The following is a 23,034-nucleotide window of genomic DNA, read 5'->3' as shown; positions in this document are numbered from 1 at the left end:
TGAATACTGGATATCCTGAATCCAGCAACCTAGTACCTTAGTTTTGTTTTGAAAGTGTCATGTGGCCATCAGTTGTCAGGATGGAGGGGCAGAAGTCTTACTGTCCTGCTCTTACTATGAAAGTGATTTATTTTATCTAGACTTAATCCTAAAATGGCCCCATGAAGAAGGCAACTCCATTTTTATTCATAATTTCCCAAATATTTCTGTAATAAGATCCCATCAGACTCCTAAACATGACTAAATAGTTTTTCTCTGTACAACCTAGGTCTGAGGAAGCCCCTTTGAGGAAGCCTAGGTTATATTGCAGAATGTAGAACAGGATACACTGTAGAGAAAATAAATTCCCCTCCTACTCACCTCCAAGCAGTGTCAGGCTTTGCTTAAACTCTCTTATCTCCTCGCCACTAAGTTCCTTCTTCCATTTTCTTTAACTGGGCAGTCTGTTCAGAAGTTTCTTCATATTTCATTTTACTTTTCTTATAGCCCATATCTTCTCGTCCATCTAGTCGCTCCCTAGCTGTAGCTTGGTATTCACTCTACTGCTTTTCAGTTTTACCTCTCAATCTGTAGACTAATTGACCAATTGCCTTACTAAATTCCTTGTTAAGAGAGTCTCAGAATTAGTTTGTTTTCAGACCCTGTGTAGCTTACTGCAGCAGCAATTCTTGGAAAAGATCTGCTCAACTCTTCTGATACATACTTGACCTGCATGGAGCTTTGGGAAAAGCAGCTGCTAAAATCTGAGTCTGAATTGTGTGAACATCATCTTTTAGGCTCCTAGTGTGTGTAAAATGGCTGCAGCTTTTTTTTACCATCTTCTACAAAGTGATCTCTGAGATATAGCACAGCATCTGCAAAGTTTCAAGCTCTTGACCTTGTATCCCCAAAAATGGCATGCAAGAACTGTTCAGGGAAAAAATTGCATCATTTTTAATATATTGTTTTTTAATTTGCTTCCTGTTTCCTCTCTCCCTTCAGAAAGGGCTCGTATGTTTTTGGCTTAAGCCTTGCTTAGTGGATCATTGAGCTCAGCATGCCCAGCTTATTGAATTTCTAAATATGACTGCGTTTGCAAGTCTCTGAATATTTCAGACAACAAAGATTTTTAGCAAAATAGCCATCTCTGTCTAGTGCTTATCATGAATATAATAGAAGAGATTTGGATACATGCACTAGCTATGAGACCTATGTAGACCTTTTCTGTTGTTTCCCAAAAGTAAGACTATTTTTGCATTTTCTGTATGCTTCTGGAGATGAAAACACACCTGTGTATCAGTTTGAATGATTTTGATGAGAGTGGTGATGTTTACAAGAGAATGTATTTTTTTTAACAATCTTGACTTTTTAAAATGTTATAATGCTTTAACATGTGTTTGTGTATAGACAAAGATACAAAGTACACTGTCATGGCAATGCGAAAAAGAACTCAGTGTATTGCCATTTTGTCTCTAAAAATAAAATGTATACTCTCATTTCTGTTTCAGTTTTGTTGGAAACTCTGAAATTGATTTGGAGATCAAGAGGTACTTCTGCAGAGCTGGTGTGAAAAGCATACAGGTGAAATGAATTTTTTTTCTTTTATTTTTGATATCAAGTCATCACTGGATCATTATATTCTGATGAAATAGTTTGTAAGAAATTGTGTAGTTTTGTTGCTTACTTTTTTTTTCTCAATTGCATAATGCTGATATTGCATAATAATTCCAATAACATGAGTTAGCTGAAAGGGTAAATTCCTTTCAGATGTAGAATTGTTTTAAATACGTAACATTTTTCTACTAGAAAAGACAGACAATATCACATCAAGCCAATGTTAGTGCAATGTGTGGGTTTGTAAAGGGGCTATGGAGCTTAACATTTTGTTTTAGTTAGTATTTCAGTGTTAGATGCAATTACTAATTTAGATTAAATTCTTATTAGTCTTGCCTTCTGATGCTGTTTTTCAAGTTTTCTTAACTTTCTGATAACAGATTTCTCTCTAATGCGGAAAAATAGTATGCTTTGTGTGTGTGTCTTGATATGCCTATAAGCCTCCATGTATTTTTGTACTAGTGTCTGTGGATGCCATTGCTTAGGTTTATGCCATAGTTGCTTACATGGAGCTGTGTAAATAATCTACTGCATGTTTTTAGCAGATTTACTGCTAACATGACACAGTATCATGTAGATGAATGTAACGAATTTGTAAGGTAAATGATTAGGTTCCTGTGTTAAATTATTTGGATTTGGATGACATGTAAAGTTATACATACAAAATATACAACATACAGAATTCCATAGTCAAGAATTTATTGAATTAGAAGTGTGAGCATTGACGATGAATTGATTTTATTTAAATCTGTTGCTCCTTTTTCCTCCTCTTAACAGATCCATGGCACTATGAGGGTTATCCTGGAACCACTAATTGGAGACATGCCTCTAATTGGAGCACTGTCCCTTTTTTTCCTTAGAAAACCTGTAAGTACTTTAATCTCTGTTTCTACTATTTTTAGAATGCCAATGACAGAAAATGATGGAGCAAGAATTAAGCAGCAGAAGGAAAGAATTTGGGAAATCGTTGTCATTTGGTTGAACTTTCACATTAAAATAGTGGACAAATTTTATAAATACTAGAATAAACCAAGATGAATAGTATTTACCTTGGAATTATGTAATGTAATTTGTCAAAGTTGTCAAATTTTTTTTACAAGCCTTCTGGATGAGGGAAGATTAATAGATACCATATAGGCTATTTTTGTAAAAAAACTTCTGTTGCTGTTTCTCATGACAGCCAAAATCCATGCAAGCTTGTTTTGAAAACTATGCTGGTGTTACCCCAAGTTAAAATCAGAATGGGTGTTTTGAGATTACCTACTACGATGATTTAAGTTTTTATCCTAGGTAGCAGGTGCACAATTTCCATTAAATTTACTGATGGCCAAGTATGAGTATGGATAAAGCACAGAGTGAGATAGAATTGGAATTCAGAACAGTTGTGACAGTAGCAGAAGTTGGAGGGAGAGAGGGTATCACATAATTAAGTTGGAATATGCGCTAAGCCAAAATGCACCTTTAAGCAGGAATAATAGCAAAGCAAAGGTAAGTAGACAAGGTTTTGCTGATATGAAAATGATACAGATAGACTGACATGTGTAAACAAGAGGCTAAACCATGGATGCTTTCAGTTTTAGTACAGCACTTCAACAAAGATACTGACTAGCTGGAGAGTGTCCAAAGTAGGGAGATGAGGATAAACTTGACTCTCAAGGACAGACCAAAAGAATGGGAATTGTTTAGTTTAGCGGATAACATGTTCTTCAAAAATGTGAAAGGCTCTAACAGAAAAGAAACAATCTGTTCTGCATTTTAGTGGCAGATAAGATAATATAACTGCAGCAGGAAAGATTCAGGCTGGACAAGGGGGATGAGGGAAGGCCTGAGTGATAATGAGGCACTGCAGTAGGCAGCTGGGAGACACTGTGAATCTCTGTCATGGATGTTTCTCAAGAACAGATTGGACCTGAATACATTAGGATTGATAAAAGTATAGCTCTTTGGGAACCATTCTCACAGATGGGCTCTTGAGGTCATATCCACCTTAGTGACTCTTGTAGAAGGTGAGATCCTGGGCATTCTAACTGCCATTACCTAGAAGGGTTATCATGACTTAAGAGTTAAAGTATTTCTTAGCAATTAAAAAAGATTTTAATTTTAAATTATCTACAAACTGAAGTAGCATTTGTCTAGGATTCTGTTGTGTTTATCCTCTTTTTTTTTAATAAGTAACTAAATTTTTTTTATAAGTAACTGTGATATATTTCAGAAGTCTTTCCTAGGATTCTCTGTTCTTTACTACCCAAAAAACAAAGTGTCAGTGGACTTTTTTTGCCTCCACCACTATTATTTTTTGTCATGGAGTCTGGCACCAAAATGATGAGCATTCTTGTGAGATTCAATAACGTTTTGACCATCCTGGAGACACTTAAATTCTCTTGGGTTAAGGAAATTAAAGAGAATTAAGAAATTCTTAGCTCACAAAAGAGGAAGAAAGCATCTGAATCTGAGTAATTAGAGGAAAATGAGTTAAGGAAGGTTTTCTAAGGTCACAAACTGTCCTGAATTCTAGCCTATCGCAAATTACCTGATACTTAATTTTCTTGAAGCTGTGTTTTATATGACTGTCTTGCCTTTTCATGCTGAACTTAAATATGATCTTTTTAAATGCTATAGGTGTGAAGTTTGAAACTGATACATTTTTGGAAGCTGGTAACATGAGTGGTGTTGTCATACAACTGAAGTTCAACACTTTTCTCTGCATTAAAATAATAGATGTATGCCATTGAAGCTTGTACTATAGTTAGGCATTATAGATTGCAAATTGTTGTGCTTTGGAGTGATTGTTTCACTTCAGAAGCTGTAGTTTGAACTTTGCAGGGAAGATTGGCTGACAAGTATCAATATGTCTGTTGGTAACTTGGTGCAGCATTGGTAGAACGACAGAGTAGAAATCTCAAATCTAATTTTCAGTGTCTGAAGATGAGTGACAAACAATCTACAATTTTAATAGAATTCAATCTTATAAAATATTGCAGTAATTCTAGTCTAGGTTTTACTCCTTTCCAGAAACTTTTCATTTACAGATGCATTGCATCTAAAAATGTTCACAGATACTGCCAAGTCCATACAACAATCCAATTTTAGGAAAATATAAAGGAGAACATAATCACATTGCACACTTGCTGGCAGAAAATTCTTTGATGTTGTATATGTGTATATAAGGCAGTTTCAGCAATTCAAGCTTTGATACTGCTTTGATACTACTGATACTGGTAAGTGTTAGTAAGGGAGTTCAATAGAAAATGTGAACGTTGTGGAAATTCTTATGCTACACAGACTTTTTTAAAAAAATTGTTTCCATCTCTTATTGTTCAGTTCGAACACATCCAAGAACACTGGAACACTGGGACAGGCTGCCGAGGGAGGTGGTGGAGTCACCATCCCTGGAGATAGTTTAAAACCTTGTAGCTGAAGTACTGAGGGACATGTTTGAGTGATGAACTTGGCAGTGTGAGGTTAGTGGTTGGACTCAATAATCTTAAAGGTCTATTCCAACTAAACCGATTCTGAAGTCCCTTCCAGCCCTTTAGATTCTGAGATTCATCAAACAAATTTGGATTTCCACGCCTTTCTTTGAAATGAGCCTAAACATGAGGAGATGTCTGCTTAAGTTTTGTCTCAGTTTTACCCCCTGGCTGAGCAGTATGAGAGTATGGCATCTGTTTATGCTTACGTTTATACTAACAAACTAAGCAGGGCCGTGACAAAGATTGAACACTGCCTCATGGTAGTCTGCACTGTGGGATTGTTAGCATACTCTCTGATATTATTTTGCTATTTAGTAGTCTTTGAAGCAATTTCCAGTCTCAATATAGTGCCCAGCTCATTACCAGGACTATCCAATAAACAATTTAAATGGAAACGGTATTTTAGCGTAGCAGAGAGAATAATTTAGCTGTGTGGACATAGGCTACGCAATTTTTTCTACAGGCATGACCTTTCTTCATATAATTGTGTTGTCTTTCTCAGTTCTGTTTTGTATTCACTGAGAAAGAAACCAGTGTACAGTCCTTTCTGCAAAAGCAGTTTTGACATACTCACTGATGGAGCCATGACCTGATGCAGTATGTCTACACTTCTTTTCAGGGATACCTTCGACAGCTTCTTTCTTGCTTTCCAGTGTAAAGGTAGAAAAGCTTTCAGGGGATAGGAAGAGAGAGATCAGCACCAGGTGTGCTTATAAGTAGTTCCTGTCACTTCCTTTGTTTTCCAGCATCATGCTCTGGTAGCATTTGTGTGAACATTTTGTTTGTGGTACTGAGATACCTCTCCAGTCAGCTCCAGTACCTGTGCCCATGAATTTAGGAGGTGCTTAACTCAGACAACTTGCACCTGAGATGGTGAACTGAGAATATATAAAATAAAATCTGTGGTCAGTAACATTATGAACTTTGGGAAGAACCTTCCCTGGAGTTATTTTGTCTTTACTCTTAATTTCATGGCACTTTATTGGTGGTCTGATTGACTTTGTGGCAAGTAGAAACAACAGCAAGTAGATTGGATTATAAAAACTAAAATGTCAGTCCCCACCCAAAACCATTCTGTTACCAAAAAGGTTAGAAAAGAAAAAGTGTTTTTTCACCTTCCTTTAATGTAAAAACTAAGGTAGTGGTCAAGGTCCAAGCAAACACGAAGGCAGGATTGTACAAAAAATGTATCTTTGAATCAAGTTCGTGGTTCTGATAGTTATACGTGAATGTTTAGTGTTCTTCTGGGCAGATTTCTTTCCTTGCTGCAGTGTGTCTTCTTGCTGTTTATTTCTATAACTTCTGAAAAAAAAAAAAAAATAAAATAATGCCTATTATAGCAATAACCAAATTCTGCCCTCTTACTAGAGAGCAAGTGGCTGCAGCCAGAGAAAGCTTTTCCTTAATATTTTTCTTAGGGAAGAGAAATTAGTTGGCAGCTAGCATTAGATTTTGGTCTCATATTTTCCAGTCTAAAGTAACTGGCAACAATTCCACTTGCTCTGTATCATCTGTTTGCTGACTTTAATGACTATATAAGGCAATGCTGCCTAAATTAATAGTTCTGAACATACTTGTTTAATGAGTTTACCAGTCTCATATTTCTGAGTAATGCATCAAGTTTTTGGTGCTGCAAAAGTTCCTGCTTTATATGAAACTTTTAAAATACTGTGTTTTGTTGTTACGGTTTTAGTACCTTCTTCACAATAATAAAATATGTCCAACTACATAAGAGATTTTGAGCTAGAAATATGTGCATTCTCATGTTTTGAAGTAGTCTTAAATCTCTGAGCTTCAATGCTAGAGAGAAGTTAGTACTGTAAATTTGTGGTAAGATTTTTCACATTACTTCTCATTATTTTAATATTATGTGTATTTACAATATATTCTACTTTTCTAAGTGTAGCGATCTTTTAGGACAACATATCAGATAGTTAATTATTTTGATTTTTGGTTGACTTACAGAAGTGACCAAGTCACAGAAGAGGGCATGTTATTCCCCTCCTTTTATTAAATTTATGAGGAGCACAACTTATCCCATGGAATTGTATCATTGTGCCCTGTCTCAGAGCTTAAATTTATCCTGCAGAAATGTTATTCTTCTGTAACTTGATTAGCAGGAAGTTGTTCATCAACATTTTAAAACGTTTTGTGGCACCTCTTAAAGAGTGTGTATGGCAGCCAAATGAAGTCACAGGGTTGGCACTGTTTAGAGGCTTCCTTTTGTGCTACTGTGAACTTCAGTAAGGGCCTTCTGATATATTAAAAGAGTTTCAAAAGAATGTATACCCTGCAGTCTGTAAGAAAAGGTAGGCTAAAAACTGATGAGCAATTTTGCATGTTTAGTGTTTTTAATACCTCAGATGTCTTTACAAAGAGAAAAATAATGTATGTGTTGCATTAATTCTCAGTACATAGTCTTGATGAGATACAAATTTCTTGGTTTTCAGTGAGGAAACGTAATTTGTTTTCACTGCTCTAGCAGAGGAAAAATTGAAGGAGCTTTGAGTAACATGACATAAACAGTATTTCATTGGAAAGTGTAACTGATGTCTGAAATCCCACTCTAGGCCAGTGAGATTGCTGGTAAGAGCCTCTGCAAGGCATATCACCTCTCTCAGATGCAATGTGTTGTGGACAGACACCACATCATTTCTGAGTCCTGTCAGAGTTTCACTTGGTGACAGTCCTAAACACAATCTTTCTAGTGCCCTGTTAATTCTACTGCAGAGAACCAGCTGGCATTCCCAGAATTTAACTAAACGAAGAGAATTATGCATTGCTCATAGTTGTGACAGAGAAGGAAATGATATTGTTAAGCTACTTTGGAGATTTATGGACCAAACCTTTTTTTTTTTTAGGAATGTGTTTTTTTTTTTTTTTTTTAATATTCAGAGCTTTGTAAATTGATTCATTAGCTGTCAGTCTCTTACTTGCTCTGCTTTTCTCCATAAGGCTTTTTTGTTTTCTTAGGGTGGTGACATTGCTTAAATTTACTGCCAGAATCACAAGTTAGGTGGTTGTCATCTTCTTCAGCAAGTCATGGCACGGTAATGCCCAAAATGTAGTTAGAAAATTTTTGTTACTTGGCTGGAGCATGGCTGGAGGGACTGTCTCTTGCATATCAAGTAGATTTGACTACTTTTTTCTCTCTCTGCTGGGAGTTTGGCTGCTGTCTGTACTATTTCCATACCACTGCAGTTTTAAGCTTTTTTTGCCTGAACTTGGTGTTGCTTTATGGAAAACTCTTACTTTCTTTGCTTACAGAAGGTGTATCTGATGCTAAATTCTCATGAAGTTTAGAAGCTGAAAATGCAGACTTGAAAGTGATGTCAGGGTAGGGGGATGAGGGAGATGACACCAAACCCAAAATAAAACACGAAAAGAAAAAAAGCTGTTGTCGCTAATATCTGTAGGCTAAGATTAGAGTGTATGTTACTCAAGTGATATGAGTGGGCATCATTACCGTTGAGTTCTTTTGGTAGAATCTTGCCTGTGAGGAGAACTTGCCTTCAAAGCCCAAACAGTGAAAGCTTGAGTTACAAGAGTTTGAAGGCTTGTATTCCTTCCAAATTATTTCATGGCTTAAGATTTATTTGCAAAGCTTTTCTAATAGACCTGTAAAGTGTTTAGCCTTAATAATGTCTTTTAATTTCTTAGCTCCAACTTTTTAATGGAAATAGATTTGTCTTAAGCATTTCTGAAATTGATCTTGCTTTGCATTTATTCCTCTACAATAAGTAGATAAATAGAAGTTTCTGATATTCTATGTATTAAATGCACTTTTTCTGTAAATAGCCACTCTTAGTACTGTTTTTTCAGTTTCTTTGTGTGATTTTTTTTTTACATGTTTCATGGTCTAAGGACTGATGACAGAGTTAATTGGTAACCTTGTTTTTGAGAAGACATGTATCAAAGTAATGATAGTGAGGTTATACCGTAGGCACTGTATCTATCTTATATGCTGTGTTGCAACCTTTTGAAATGCCTTTTGGTCACATAATTTTAAAATGTTTCACTGGCATCTCATAGGTTGTTCTTTGGTTTGATTTGGGTTGTGGCAGTTAATACAGAAACCACTATGATATATGCTTCAGGCTACTGTAGGAGATGTTTCTCAATGCTGAATTTCAACATATATTATGTTGCTCAATTCATTTAATTCAGTTAAGTCTGTTTAGGAGAGCGCTTAGGACTTTGCACAGTTAACTGCTCTGTGCTGTATACTAAACAAAGATGGAAAAAAATTAAAAGGAGATGCAAATATTTTCTAATTTTCAATTTTATTCTGAAAACATCAGTATGCAAAAGTTAAATGTGGGATGCAAATATGAACGTCTTAGATGAGGATCACTTATTCATGGTATGTATGGTGTGTATTTGCCTTCTAATTTGCCTGTGAATAATGAAAAATGCAATAAATCGTGTAATAAACTGTGTTCTCTGTCTTAACACAGTGTAAAATTACTTCTTCCAGAGCCTTGGTAGCATACATAGATTTTTGAAGTGTGCACCAATGTAGTGTCAAAATTGGTGATTAGGACATGAGAATCATCCTGAAAACACAAATTATTGTTAGTGTTACCAGCTACTACCAAGCTACTTGTATGTTATATCACTTAACCATTTGTAAGTTTGCAGGACTGAAGGAGTAGTACATAACTGAAGTTACTCCTGCTAAACTGGACTTTTTGTCCAGGTTAAACTATTTATTGCTCAACTTTTTTCAGAATTAAAATGAGCCATTAGATTTGAGAACATGTACTACAACTTTGCACCATTAATTTTCAGAAAATACACTGAAATTACCTTCAGTTCTCTTAAAAATAAGTGTTCTGTGTTTGTCATAAATATTCATAGTTTGTTATTGTAGAACCGTACAAGTGAAGCTTACACACCAGTGTAAAATAACCTGGTTTATGACAAGTTATTTCTAACGTTCTTTTCTTTGCATTTGGAAATGGAAAAAAAGAAAATGGATGACTCTAAATTGATACTCATGTAGGAAAAAAGTCATAATACCTTAAAAAAAAAGAGAGAAGAAAAAGACTGTTTACTGTACTGTATGAGTTCTAGGTAAAATTTCTTCCAGTTCTGGAAGGCATAACTGCCATGCTAATATTCCATAAATAGATGTGCCTTAGCAAACTGAGCTTCCCACCTACCTTAAAAGTGTCTCTTCCCATCTAGTTCTCTTCCAATCTGTGCATTTCCATCCTGGAAATGTTAATTGCAAAAGTGATTTCCTAATGCGTGTTCATTTTTTGTGCACAGCTGCGTGTGCTTGGTTGATAACCCAATCTGGAATTGACAGAAACATTGTATGCTAACAGAAGATAAACTTGTAGGAAGAAAGGCAGAATTTTTTTTGCAGCCATTGTCTCTCAAGTGAACTGGATGATTTGGTTTAACCTTTTTTTTTTTTGTTTGAAAACGAGCCTGAAAACTTAAGTCTCTCAAAAGCATTTTCTGAAAATCAATGTTTTCAGAAGTATAGGAAACTTTCACATGTACTAGTTGAACTTTCAATATGTTTACTAAAACATGAATACATCATTAAATAACAGCATGGTAAGTGATGGTGTGAATTCCACAGCCCATTGGTTTCTCCATATTATGTGTTCCAAGTACATACTTTTCTTGTATAAGGTAGGCGAGCCTTTTCTCACTAAAAATAGTCCTACTGGTACTCTAAAGAAAAGTGGGCAAAACTAGTTTTAAATGAGAGATCTTTAAAAAGACATGGAATACAAAATGGTACTAGAGCCAATGATATATCTTCATGCTGTCAACTGAGAAATGATGAAAATTATCAGTCTCTGTACTAGGCTCTGTACAGTCTCTATACAACTACTAGTTGATAGTACGTTTCACTTAAGATTCTGGCTGTATGGTTTCAGTTATGACAAATAGGTGTGAACATATAAATCTCTCAGGCTGGATTTAGTTACCCTCGCATATGCATCTAAATGTGATTCTCTGTAGGGAGGATACATCTGAAGTGGGACCTCTGAGCTGGAGACACTACTGAATAGGATTTTCCCATGATGGGGAAAGCTGGCAATTTTTTGACACAAAGAGGACTCCTACCCTACCTACAGATTTGCAGCTGTGGAACACATGCATGTCCAGGATAGCAGGAAAGGGCCTGGGAGTGCCTGAGCAACACTGAAGTAGCAGAAGAAAGTGGCAAGTGATAGTACTGAGTGACTGCTGCAAGGGACAGAGGCCGCCATCTGGCATCCTGACCTGTTTTTTCAGGAAGTTTGCTGCTTGCCTGGGTCTCAGACATAGGGTATTGTCAAGTGTTAAAGCTTGTCTGGCCCTCATATTACCCACTTTTGCTCTTCGTGGGCACCAACACCGCTTCCAGGGAAGATCTGGAAAACATCATGACTGCATGTCTCCAGGAGTGATTCAAGAGCGCAGGGGTCCTAGAGGTGATTTCAGTCCTGCTGGTGAAAAAGGGACAAGTGATTGGGAGTAGTCAAGATGGATTTATGAACAGGACATAATGATTAACTAAGCTGATAGCCCTCTGTAATAAGATGGTTGGTTTGGTGGGTGAGTCTTTACTTTCTTCTTACTGCTTGACTTTCTACTTACAGCTTATCTTGCCGTCTTCTGCAATTTTTTTTTTCATTTTCAATTTATCCAGTGGTGCATTTCACCAAGGGTTGAAAGGCTAATACAGAAGTGTATCAGCAACTAATGCAAGAAGGATTTGTCTTTGCTTCTTTACACTCTAAACTACAAAAATAATTTATTACTATTAAGTTAGAAGTCCAAAACTCCATTACTTTTTTCTCCCCTTGTGATGCATTATTTTCAATGTGTGTTTGGGATAGTATACTGAAACGTAAATCAAAAGGAAAAAAACCATTTTCATCAGAAACTTGCTAAATGCCGTTTTAGAGATCTCACAAAAATTGACCTATTTTCACAGTAATATCAGTTCTGCAGTATCTAATTAGAAAGCTCCTGTTATTTCTAAAACCACAGAATTAAGTTTATAAAGAAACACGTTACTCATAGTTCAGCAAAGTGTCTAGAGCTTTACATTTCAGTTCCCTGTACTTGTGCTGCTTTATTGTGGATACTTTGGGATAGTGTGGGATTTTTTTTAGGGGTCAGAGCAGAATGAGAAAAATATTGAATTTTTTTTATTATCATAATTTCATAATAGAAGAAGCTAACAGATAAACTGTAGTGATCTTTGTCAATTTGTTACTGTTTTGCTCTGAGTGTGTTGGTTTCTAAATGTTGAAATATAGCAGGTTTCTGTTGGACTCCTTTTGGTTGATGGAGGTAGAGAGAAACCTTTCAGTCTTTAATTGGCGTTAATTGCTATATTAGAGGAGTTTCTGTTTCTCTCTTGCCTACATAGAGACAGAAGAGTATAATCCAGTTAAAGGAGGAGGCTAGGAAAAATCTTGCAGCTAGGCTTTTTACTAGAAAATAAATGTAGGCCGATTATTATTATTTATCCATGGAAAGATTCAACGTACATTCATGTAGAGATTTCTTTTGTTTCAGCATTTAACTTCCCCTTCACAATCAGTTTTGTTAAGAATTTTCATTGAGGAATCTCAAAATCTTTTAAACTTTTTCATACAGTTAGTTTGTTTTGGAAGCATGGTGGTGGTTGGATGGGTTTGGATTTGTTTCTTGCTTATATTCAGTTAACTTCTATGTAGTGAATAGAAAGATTTTGGTGAGAAGAGAGGCAAGGAAACTTGGTTCTGTTAGTTTTGTTATCAAGAATTAGATTATAGGATTGAAAGGGACATTAGAAATCAGTTATTATAGCATCTGTATGTCTAATATTCTGTAAAGATTTTCAGTGAAGGAAGTACATATGATTTAGCGATGAGTTAGCTATGTTAATTATTTTTGAGGACCTTTCTCACTTCAATACCTAATCCTCTTGATTCCTTTCATCTTTACTGCATCAGCAGTAGAACGCTTTTGACTTGCGGTCAAATGTGAAGTATTTTGCAAGCTGTTGTCACATCCTCCGTCCATCTTCTTAATCCCAATCACAGAGTCACAGAATGGTAAGGGTTGGGAGGGACCTCTGAAGGTCATCTTTCGTTCTTTCCTTTGGTTCTGTCTTCTAGATTCCTTATATTCCTGTTCTCAAATGAGATTCTTCACTAGCTTGTTCTGTTTTGCAAATTCACATTGGTGACTGTTCATCTATAAAAGGTTTATGGTGAATATGAAAATATATCTCAAAACAATAGGGCACATCTCATTAGTTGATATTGATTGCATGTCATAGATACTACGTACATGTGTATAATGGGGTGTGCATGTGAGCATTTATGTGTATGTGTGGAAGGGTGGACAAGGGGATGATGAGTTTTGTAACGCCTGTTTTAAAAACCATTGCGAAAAATTATTTAGAATGGAAGAGATTTTTGTTTTCTGTTTAAGAAGATCCTGAAAACTCGTTATCAACCATCCACTGATCAGAATCTACAGTGATCAGGTTGATTTCTTCAGTATTGTGAATGCTAAATTGCTTTTCTTTTTTTATCTTCCTGTTTTCTCTGTAATTTACAGCTTTTGGAAATTAACTGGACTGGCCTGACCAATCTTCTGGATGTTCCAGGACTGAAGTGAGTATATGTAAAGCACTGTTTTCTATTCCTCCACCCAAATAAACCCCAGGAAAATATGAAGACCATTGGCTAAATGATTTTAGGTTAAATGTCACTGAGGAGTTATCACTTAATTTACAATTATATCAAATTGGTCGATATGCAGAAAGTAGTGATTTCACTACAGTGAAAGTACCTGAAAAGTATATCTGGGAGGTCTTGTTAAAAATATTTGGAAAAGATGATTTTTAATCTACTTTTTTTCATATCCTCAGCCTTTTCTGACTTCCAGAATCTTGTAAATTTCCTATTGGCCTTCTCCTAGGACATTAGGAAAACAAAGAGCCTGCTCCTGCAGGGGGGTTGGACTAGATGATCTCTAAAGGTCCCTTCCAACCCCTTCCATTCTATGATTCTGTTTTTCACACCACCGGGTTCACAACATCTTGGCTCATGACTCTGTGTGCCAATTCATCTCTAGTTGCTTGTGTAAAGGTAGTTAGAAATAAGACAATAATCAAATAAACCTTCTAATCTCTTCAAGTACTTACTTTTAAAGCTTTCAATTTCTTATGTAAAGATCAAATGGAGTAGCAAAAATATTGACCATATGCAGTTAAAAAAACGATTGTCTTAGAGCTTTTCAAAACAGTACACGATAATATCTCAAAGGAAAAAGCAGAAGTAGAGGTGAAAACTGAGCAGCTTTGAATCATTTCAAACCTGATAAGGTTAAATTCATGAATATATTAATAGCTATCCAACTGTAATGATTACCCAGGGGCTTTTTTAATATTCAGAGAATGACTAAGGGGATAATGGGGGATCTGATACAAACTTGGATGTTATGACTAGTCGTTTTATTGGATCCCATACTGTCAAAGGCTGTCTGCCTCCAGAGTTATTTCTTATTACTTGAAAACAAGAGTTTGAATTTAGGTATTAAATTTATCGTTCAATGCTCAGTTGCATGACTGACACAGTTTTTGCTTTGCTTAGACATGTGAAGTCATGGCATGGAATCCCTGTAGAACAGTTTGAAATTAGAACTTGCATTAAGTAGGTTAATAGCTGCAAGTATTGCTTATGTTTCAAGCATGCTTAAGACTGCCTCCAAGGAAACAGCTTTTCTTAATAAGCAAGAGAATGGCTTCCAAAATACAGCTTCTGAGTAAGAATTTGCTCTTTTGACATAACTAATAAATTGGCATTTAGTACTCAAACTTACTAGGCTTCTGAGATTCATATCATGCTACATATTGACCTGACTGCAAACAGAAAACCTCAGATGTAAATAAAGTCTCACAAAGTATCTCAAGTCTTGGTTTCCAGAGCAACCAAGCTTGGCCACACATGCATAAAATGGTGCCATCTAGATGTGGTATAGTTTCTATAGTAACTGTAACTGAGATGACTCATATTCTGCCTTGCCAAGAGATTTCTTCAGTTCTGTATTTGGTTTTCTTATCTGTATAGATAATGTATTTTTGTGTAGATGAACAAGAGCTTGCTACCACCAAAAGTACCTTTCTCGTTCTACAGCTGTTGGCTGCACACTACACTACTTATTGGTACTCTGCAGATGTCTTCTGCATTTGCTGCTGGAAACTTCCTTGTCAGCTATTTATAACTTCCATTCTCTTCATATATGACTCCACAAAGAAAAGTACACAAAAGTAATTGATATTCCATCATTAGTATAGCTTACAGAGGGGTAGGATTAAAATCTCTTTTCAGGACGAGCCATGAGAATACTCAAGTGCCATCAGGTGGGCATATGGATGATAGGAAGTTGAATTATGTTATGGTTGCTTGTGATGTAGTAAAAATACTCTATGCAGTTAGAGATGTGTTGTCTCTGCAGTATGAATAAAGATGATGTAGGAAAAATACATAGCTACTTATTCTGTTACTAAAAATTAAGTAGAGCTGAACTGAACAATACGAAAGAGTAGGTAACTGCCGATTATTTTTCTGCAATGAAATTGAGCTTTTGAAGACACTTACTGTAATAAACTATGAAGCATTTCACAAGTATTATTGTGAACTGCAAAAATAACTGTACTTAGAATCAATTACTTAGTTTTATGATCTTAAGAAGCTGCATATCGATGATGCATCAGCATAAGAGTTTGAAATGATACATATTTCTCAGTTCTTTGATCAGTGATTTGTCTGTTTTACATAGATAAGATCTCTTAGTTTAAGTAATAAAATAATGAAAAAGATTTTTGCCTTGTATTAATGAACAATACTTTCCATCTGGGAACATTCCAGTTGACTAATATTTTGTTAGATGAATTTTAAACATCTTGAAGGTGTGATGTTGTTTTAGAATTCATTTAATTCATTACTTAGACAATTTTCAATATTCTTTTTCAGCTCCTTGTTTTTAAAGATGGAATACCTGCCACCTCATATGAGTCCAGTTTTTCTGTGTAAAAGTCTGTGAAATTTGATTACTGCTAGTTCACTTTTCATATTAATTTCCAGATATTTCAGTAACGTTCAAACACTCATGTTGGAGGAAAATTTTGAGACTGACCTCTGGAGTCATAGAGTTGAGGTTTTGTCCCAGCATAAATGATTGTGAATTCTCTCAGTTTACTGGGCAGTGTTGTGCTCTGGGCTGTTACTTTCTCTTATTTAAGGAAATCTGATGCAGCTCCATTGATCATTGTTAATTGATCAAATGTCTGAAAAGTTCAAATCTCTGAACTTTTACCTAGTCTAAGATAGGTTTATTTATGCCTACAGTTTGTTTCATAGTCCATGAGATCATAACTAAACACTAGAGAAAAGCCCAATAAGACTTCTTTCAAGGGAGCTCTGGTATCATTGCCTCTCTTTCCCTGCTCATTTGCTTTTGCTGACCTAGGTCAGTTAGTTTTCACAATTAATCGTCTATTCTTAAGGCATGTGCTTTATTAAACATAAAAGCAGAGCTTTCTCTTCTTGCCAGGTAAGGACATTGACAAAAGGAGGAAGAAAACAAAAGTATCTGATTTCTCTGCTGGAGATTTGTCATCAGACCTGTATTTTGAAAAGCATGGTTGTTATGTGTGTGTGTGTGTGTGTGTGTGTGTAGTTATCAGCACCTTAGCTTTTTTTTTCTTTTTCTTTTGAATGTTAAGACTGGTTGAGATGTTTGTATGATAACTTTGTTTACTGTGCTGCCATTCGGCGGGATCTCGACCGGCTTCAGAGTTGGGCAGAGAGGAACCTCATGAGGTTCAACAAGGACAAGTGCAGAGTCCTGCATCTGGGTAGGAACAACCCCATGCACCAGCACAGGCTGGGGGTTGAACTCTCTGCAGAGAGATCTGGGAGTCCTGATTGAAAATAAACTGGCCTTCTTGAAGGCCAATGGCATCCTGGGGTACATCAAGAAAAGTGTGGCCAGCAGGTCAAGGGAGGTTCTTCTCCCATTCTACTATGCCCTGATGAGGCCTCACCTGGAGTTGTGTGTCCAGTTCTGGGCTCCTCAGCTCAAGGGGGACATGGAAGTGCTGGAGAGAATCCAGCACAGGGCCACCAAGATGATCAGGGAACTGGAACATCTTTCCTTTTGAGGAAAGATTGTGGGAACTCGGGCTGTTTAGTCTAAAAAAGAGGAGACTGAGGGGGCATTTTATTAATATTCACAAATATCTAAATGATAGGTGTCAGGAGGTTGGGGCATCCCTTTTTTCTATAGTATCTAGCAACAGGACAAGGAGTAATGGGATGAAGCTGGAACACAAAAAGTTCCATTTAAATATAAGAAAAAACTATTTCACTGTTGAGGTGAGGGAGCCCTGGCACAGGCTGCCCAGGGAGGGTGTGGTGTCTCCTTCCTTGGAGGTCTTCAAGACCTGCCTGAAGACGTTCCTATGCGACCTGATCTAGGTGAACCTACTTCTTCAGGGGGGTTGGACTAGATGATCTCTAAAGGTCCCTTCCAACCCCTACCATTCTGTGATTTTCTTGGCTCGTTTCAGGGAAACTTTATTGTGTGTAAGTTGAAAACTGGATGTGTAGCGAGTCTGTAAAAGTTTGAAAAACAATGTATACTACAGTAATAACCAGTGGAACCTATTAGTTTTCAAATAATGTGATTTTCACCTTGTAGTTCTAAGAATTATTCCAACTATAAATTTACAGGATTCATTGTTCATGTAGAATGAAAATCTCTGTAAATCTGACTTAATAAACTGCAAGAAAGGAATGGGGAATGAAGATTCCTCTTTAGGACAGATGTGAATTTATTTCTTAAAGTGGAGAGACAACTTACTTCTTCTGAGCAATGCTTTAGCATTGTCCACTGTTGCTTCTTGAAGTGAATGAACTGAAGTCTACTCCAACCTCTCTATTGATCTCAATCCAATCTTGAATTTCTTCTGTTTCTGTTATACTTGATGCCATTAAAAAGTCAGCCATATTCTATCATGTATCATAATTTATCTAGATTTACAATGGAAGTGGGCAGCGAAGATTATGCAGGCTGTACAGGTTGCGGGTCTCTGGCATGAAAGATGAGTGAGAATTTGAAATAGGCCAAATTGTGCTTAATGAGTTAATTCTGTTACCCATCTCTACCATACTATGTTTATTGCTCACCACAAGATTTGCTTTCCAAATGAAAATGTAATCTATATTACCTTTCTGTATTGCATAGCAGCTGAGTCAGAGCTACTCCCAACTGCAAATTCAGTCTCAGAAAAACTTGACAAGTTGAATGCATGAAAGTGCTTCATCTGAAAATGTTCTAAGTAATCAAAATTATCTGCATCTTAATTTCATAAACATTGTAACAGGATAATCTTAAAGTGTATTTAGGTCTTTAGGAGAAGATATTGTTCACTCCTGAAGCAACTCTACCAGCTTCATCGAGTGTGTACCTTCAGTTCAGAGTATCTCACTTATCTTTGTATTCTTCTCTTTGAATCATTGTACATAGCCCTAAAATCTTCCTGAGTACTTGTCTTGCATGGTGAATTGTACCACTCTCATTCTGCCTTTTTGCTAGTGTAGGCAGTGTATGTAACTGGTGATGTTGGTCTGACAGTCTACTTGTTTGTTGTCAGTTCAGACTTAAACTGTGAACTCGTACCATAGGAAATATTTTTCTATGTTTGTGGAGGGATATGGGGTTGTTTTTTTTAATGATTCATTACCAATGTGATTGTACTGCCACTCCCTTTTTGCCAGAACAAAACCTGTTTTTCTTCCCTAGGCTATATTTTACTCAGCCACAAGCGTGTTTTCTTTGTGTTTCTGTTTTAAATGATGGAGTCCTCTCAGCACAAGAGGACAACTTGTTTTATAACAATACGGAAATGGTTAGACAGTCTTTGAGGGAGAGTTAAATCATTATTGAAATACAGAAGTAGATTAACACTAAACATTTTCTTGGTTATAGTCAGTGTAGGCAATAGTCTTTAACCCTGGATGGATTTAAAAGGCAGGGGTGAGGGAGGAAGTTTAGTGGTGGCAGGGAAGCAAGAACTTTATGTTAATCTCTGTGGCTTCTGATATTCAGTGTCAGCTGCTTCCACCTGGTGGCCATTTTGGCAATAATCCTTTCTTTGGAAAAAAAACCAACCGAAAGCCTGTTTAAAAGCCAGATACCTATTCTGCCCACAAGAGGCAAATATTCATAGAATTGTTATGGTTGGAAAAGACCTTTAAGATCATAAAATCCAACCACTCACCTCACACTGCCAAGCCCGTCACTAAACTAAACCATGTCCCTCAGCACCTCATCTAAGCATCTTTTGAATATCTCCAGGGATGGTGACTCCATCACCTGCCTGGGCAGCCCATTCCAATGCTTAACAACTCTCTTGGTGAAAAATTTTTCCTAATGTCCAATCTAAACCTCCTTTGGTGCAACTTGAACCCATTTCCTCATGTTCTGTCATTCATCACTGGAGAGAAAAGATCAACCCCCACCTCACTACAACTCCCCTTCAGGTAGCTGTAGAGAGTGATCACATCTCCTCTCAGCCTCCTCTCGGCTAAAATATTTTCTCCAATTAGATTATTAAACAGCAAAAGGAATTCATTAGTATGACATAACATCTTTAATCTGCATGAAATAATTGAGGATTATTTTCCCCAACAGTGGCTTATCAGATACAATAATATTGGATATAATCTCCAACTACCTGGTGCTTCCAAATAGAATTACAGTCCCCCTTGTCAGTGAAGTACAGATTGCTCAGTTGCGGTTTCCTATACCAAAGGTGAGCATCTTTCTGCTAATGCTAATAATTTAATATTTAGTTTTTTCTTAGTAGTAATTGTTAAAGATATGCACATTTATGTGAATTTCTAAGTGCAATTACTGTAGTAGTACAAGTTACTGTGAATCCAGGCACTTAAAGTAATTAATTTAGTTTATAAATAATTTCTGTGGAGTTAATGTTTCATAGTAACGTCAAGAAGGGTTATTTGTTTTGCTAGAATCTACTAAAATACAGTTCAGGTGTATAGACTAAAAAATAAGTAGCAAATGTTTTGTATTGCCGCTGTAAGTTATTATTATTGCTCTTCACTTGAAAGTCATACTATTTATGGCTATTTACTTCCAGTACCATCTTGTTTCTCGATACAACTGCCATGTTTCTGATTTGTTGATAACAGTTTTTCCTTTCAGGAGTCTCTTGAGTGTTAAGTCTGCTGTGTATGTGGATCATCACTGACATCCTATCATTTACTGTGTGTCCAAACTAAGTTTTCTTGTTAAATAAGTCACAATGGAAATGATAAAACTGATATTGCATAAACTGTGGTGACACGGAAGCTTTCAGATTACTACCTAAATTCATCTTTCCCAGGGTGTTCTAAGGATACACTTCATCGAAGCTCAGGACCTGGAAGGAAAAGATACTTACCTAAAAGGGATTGTCAAAGGAAAGTCAGATCCTTATGGAATCATCCGTGTAGGCAACCAGATTTTCCAAAGCAAGGTCATCAAAGAAAACCTCAATCCAAAATGGAATGAAGTTTATGAGGTATAACCAATAACCCTGCGTGTTCTGCAAAGCTGTTATCTAAAGTTTCTTTTATTAAAGAAGATACTCTGAGAACTTCTTCAAGGAGCTTCTTTATGTCTTCTTGATGCCTTTCTCTAAAAGCCCAAAGTTGTAACAAACCAGAAATTCTCCATCAATGTGTATATACTTTTTAAAAATAGACTAAAAATCAGTAATTCTGAAAAGCAGTCGAATCACTTGAAGCTGAAATTAGCAAATTGCATCTGAAAAGCTCTTCTACTTGCTCTACTCATTAAATCGCATCAAAGCATTTGCTTCTTGATGTTTATGATTATACATATGATACATGATGCTTATGATGATACATAAAGGCCCTGCAGCTCAGTCTTTTACTGCTACTATGCCATTTAACAAAGCTAGTTGGTTTTACTATTGACAGTGCCATTTTACTGTATTCCAGGCCTTAGTATATGAACATCCAGGCCAGGAGCTAGAGATTGAGCTCTTTGATGAAGATCCTGATAAAGATGACTTCCTGGGAAGGTAAATATTATGGAGAATGCAATGTTTGTAGATATTGAAAAGAGGTGAAATATTTTGACATTTTTCTTTTTGTGTTTTATTGCAGTTGTAGTTCTGCCACATTGCTGTATTTATAGACTAATTACCTTTTAAAAATTATGGTTGTCATTAGTTCTCTAATTACTTAATACATGTAAATATATGTATATGAAAATGCTTTGTGTTGTACATACATATCTATATGTATATATGCCTTTTTTTGAAATAAGGTAAGTATTATGAATACTCAGGGAAAAAAAAAAGGGATTGGTTTGGTTTTATTTTGTTTTTTAATTGTAATTGTACCCTGTCTGCTTTAATGTTTGTAAGCTAGCACTAAGTCTTAATTATTTCCTCAAGCAAAATTGCCATAGCTTTACAACTGCGTATCTTCTTCATCTTCATAGTTTCTAAGAGCTTATCTTAGCTATTTGATTAAAGAAAAAAAATGTAATGCTTTTGCAAACAATACTCACTTTTAGATTCCATAGGCCTACCTTCAGTGTTTACCCATAAACATTTCGGGGTTTTAGTCAGCTTCTCTCTCCAGTAATTTGTCACCTTTATTTCTTGCAGAGTTTTGGAGCTTCCCATTGTTGCTTCCCATACAGAGTAGAACTCCCTTATCTTTCCAGCTCCTTCTCTCTTAACAGGCGCAACAGTACCTACTTCTCTTCTCATTAAAATAAAGAAGTAGGTAGTACGAAGGCTTCTTTTCTTTGCGCTTCCCTAATCTTACACTGAAGTGGTGGGGGGGGAAAGTGGCATAATGTGTACATCAGTACTAATAAAATAAAAAGCCATGTGAAATGTTCATGCACTGGCACGCAGTCTGATTTTTAGCAGATTTAGCTTACAATTTTAGCTTGTGTGAACTAGCACTCTCCCAGACAATGTCAAAGCATGAATTTGGTCATAGCCTATGTCCAGGGGCTATTTCCAGTGGGTAGTTTGGATGTGGTCACTGTTCTGAGAGTTTGGTTGTGTATATGTGAGCCATATTGTGCCAGTTGCCCCCATAACTACAAAATGGGCTCTAGTGTGGGCATATTTTCTATTATCCTGCATTCATCTTCTTTCAGCCATTTCATCCCCTACTTCTTCCTCTCTTAGGGACTAAAAGAATAGTTTTCTGCTCCCTTGATCTCAGTGGAAGCCTGGATGCTCAGCAAGCCCAGGGTGGGGTTTGAGTTCTGTATCAGAATTTTTGCTTCTTGACTAAAGTACTGATTTTTTTCTTCATATTTTTCTAGTTTGATGATAGATTTAATTGAAGTTGAAAAGGAGCGTCTTCTAGATGAGGTAAGTATTCAGTAACTTTTGGTTTTAGAAAACGCAAGTATTGTATGTGTAGTTGTTCTTGCATGTATTTATTTTTTTCCCCTGGCAATTCCTTTATGTGCATGAATAACCTTAATGCTATTGAAATAGATTCCCTAATGACCAGTACAGGGGTTTAAGGAGTACCTGAATTAGTGAAAACTGAAGAATAATGCATTTTCTTCTGTCTTTGGATTTTAAGGTTACTAGGATGTAAATGCAAAAAAAACAGTAATATAAATTTGACAGGAGGTTTTTCTTTCAGGAGAACACTTAATTGTGTAGTCTAACTGTTGTTTAGACTTACCAGATTGGTTTTTGTCCTATGTGTAAAGAGTTTTCATAGTAATTCATGTACGGTTTGTGTTTTCAGAACATCTTTATAGAACTTAAAGGATTCTCTTGATATTTTAAAAATACTTTTACCATGTAACATAGAGGCCTTTGTAACTTCTTATTATTCTGTTTTGTGAAATAGGACATTTTAAACAATTGTATTAT

General features: G+C 36.2%; 1 protein-coding gene across 3 annotated transcripts in view; it reads left to right on the top strand.

Annotated features, from left to right (window-relative positions):
- ESYT2 (extended synaptotagmin 2) overlaps nucleotides 1-23,034 on the top strand; it is an 82,152-nt gene that overhangs the window by 37,016 nt on the left and 22,102 nt on the right. For all 3 annotated transcript variants that reach the window (XM_061996175.1, XM_061996172.1, XM_061996174.1), the window contains exons 5-11: nucleotides 1,488-1,560; nucleotides 2,371-2,460; nucleotides 13,635-13,690; nucleotides 19,779-19,899; nucleotides 20,494-20,670; nucleotides 21,113-21,195; nucleotides 22,467-22,515. In XM_061996175.1, the coding sequence (XP_061852159.1) occupies nucleotides 1,488-1,560; nucleotides 2,371-2,460; nucleotides 13,635-13,690; nucleotides 19,779-19,899; nucleotides 20,494-20,670; nucleotides 21,113-21,195; nucleotides 22,467-22,515 (649 nt within the window). The remainder of the gene's footprint in view (nucleotides 1-1,487; nucleotides 1,561-2,370; nucleotides 2,461-13,634; nucleotides 13,691-19,778; nucleotides 19,900-20,493; nucleotides 20,671-21,112; nucleotides 21,196-22,466; nucleotides 22,516-23,034) is intronic.

Source organism: Colius striatus, chromosome 5, assembly GCF_028858725.1.
Source record: "Colius striatus isolate bColStr4 chromosome 5, bColStr4.1.hap1, whole genome shotgun sequence".
NCBI classification, from domain to species: Eukaryota; Metazoa; Chordata; class Aves; order Coliiformes; family Coliidae; genus Colius; species Colius striatus.
This window is presented reverse-complemented; position numbering and strand designations above follow the sequence as displayed.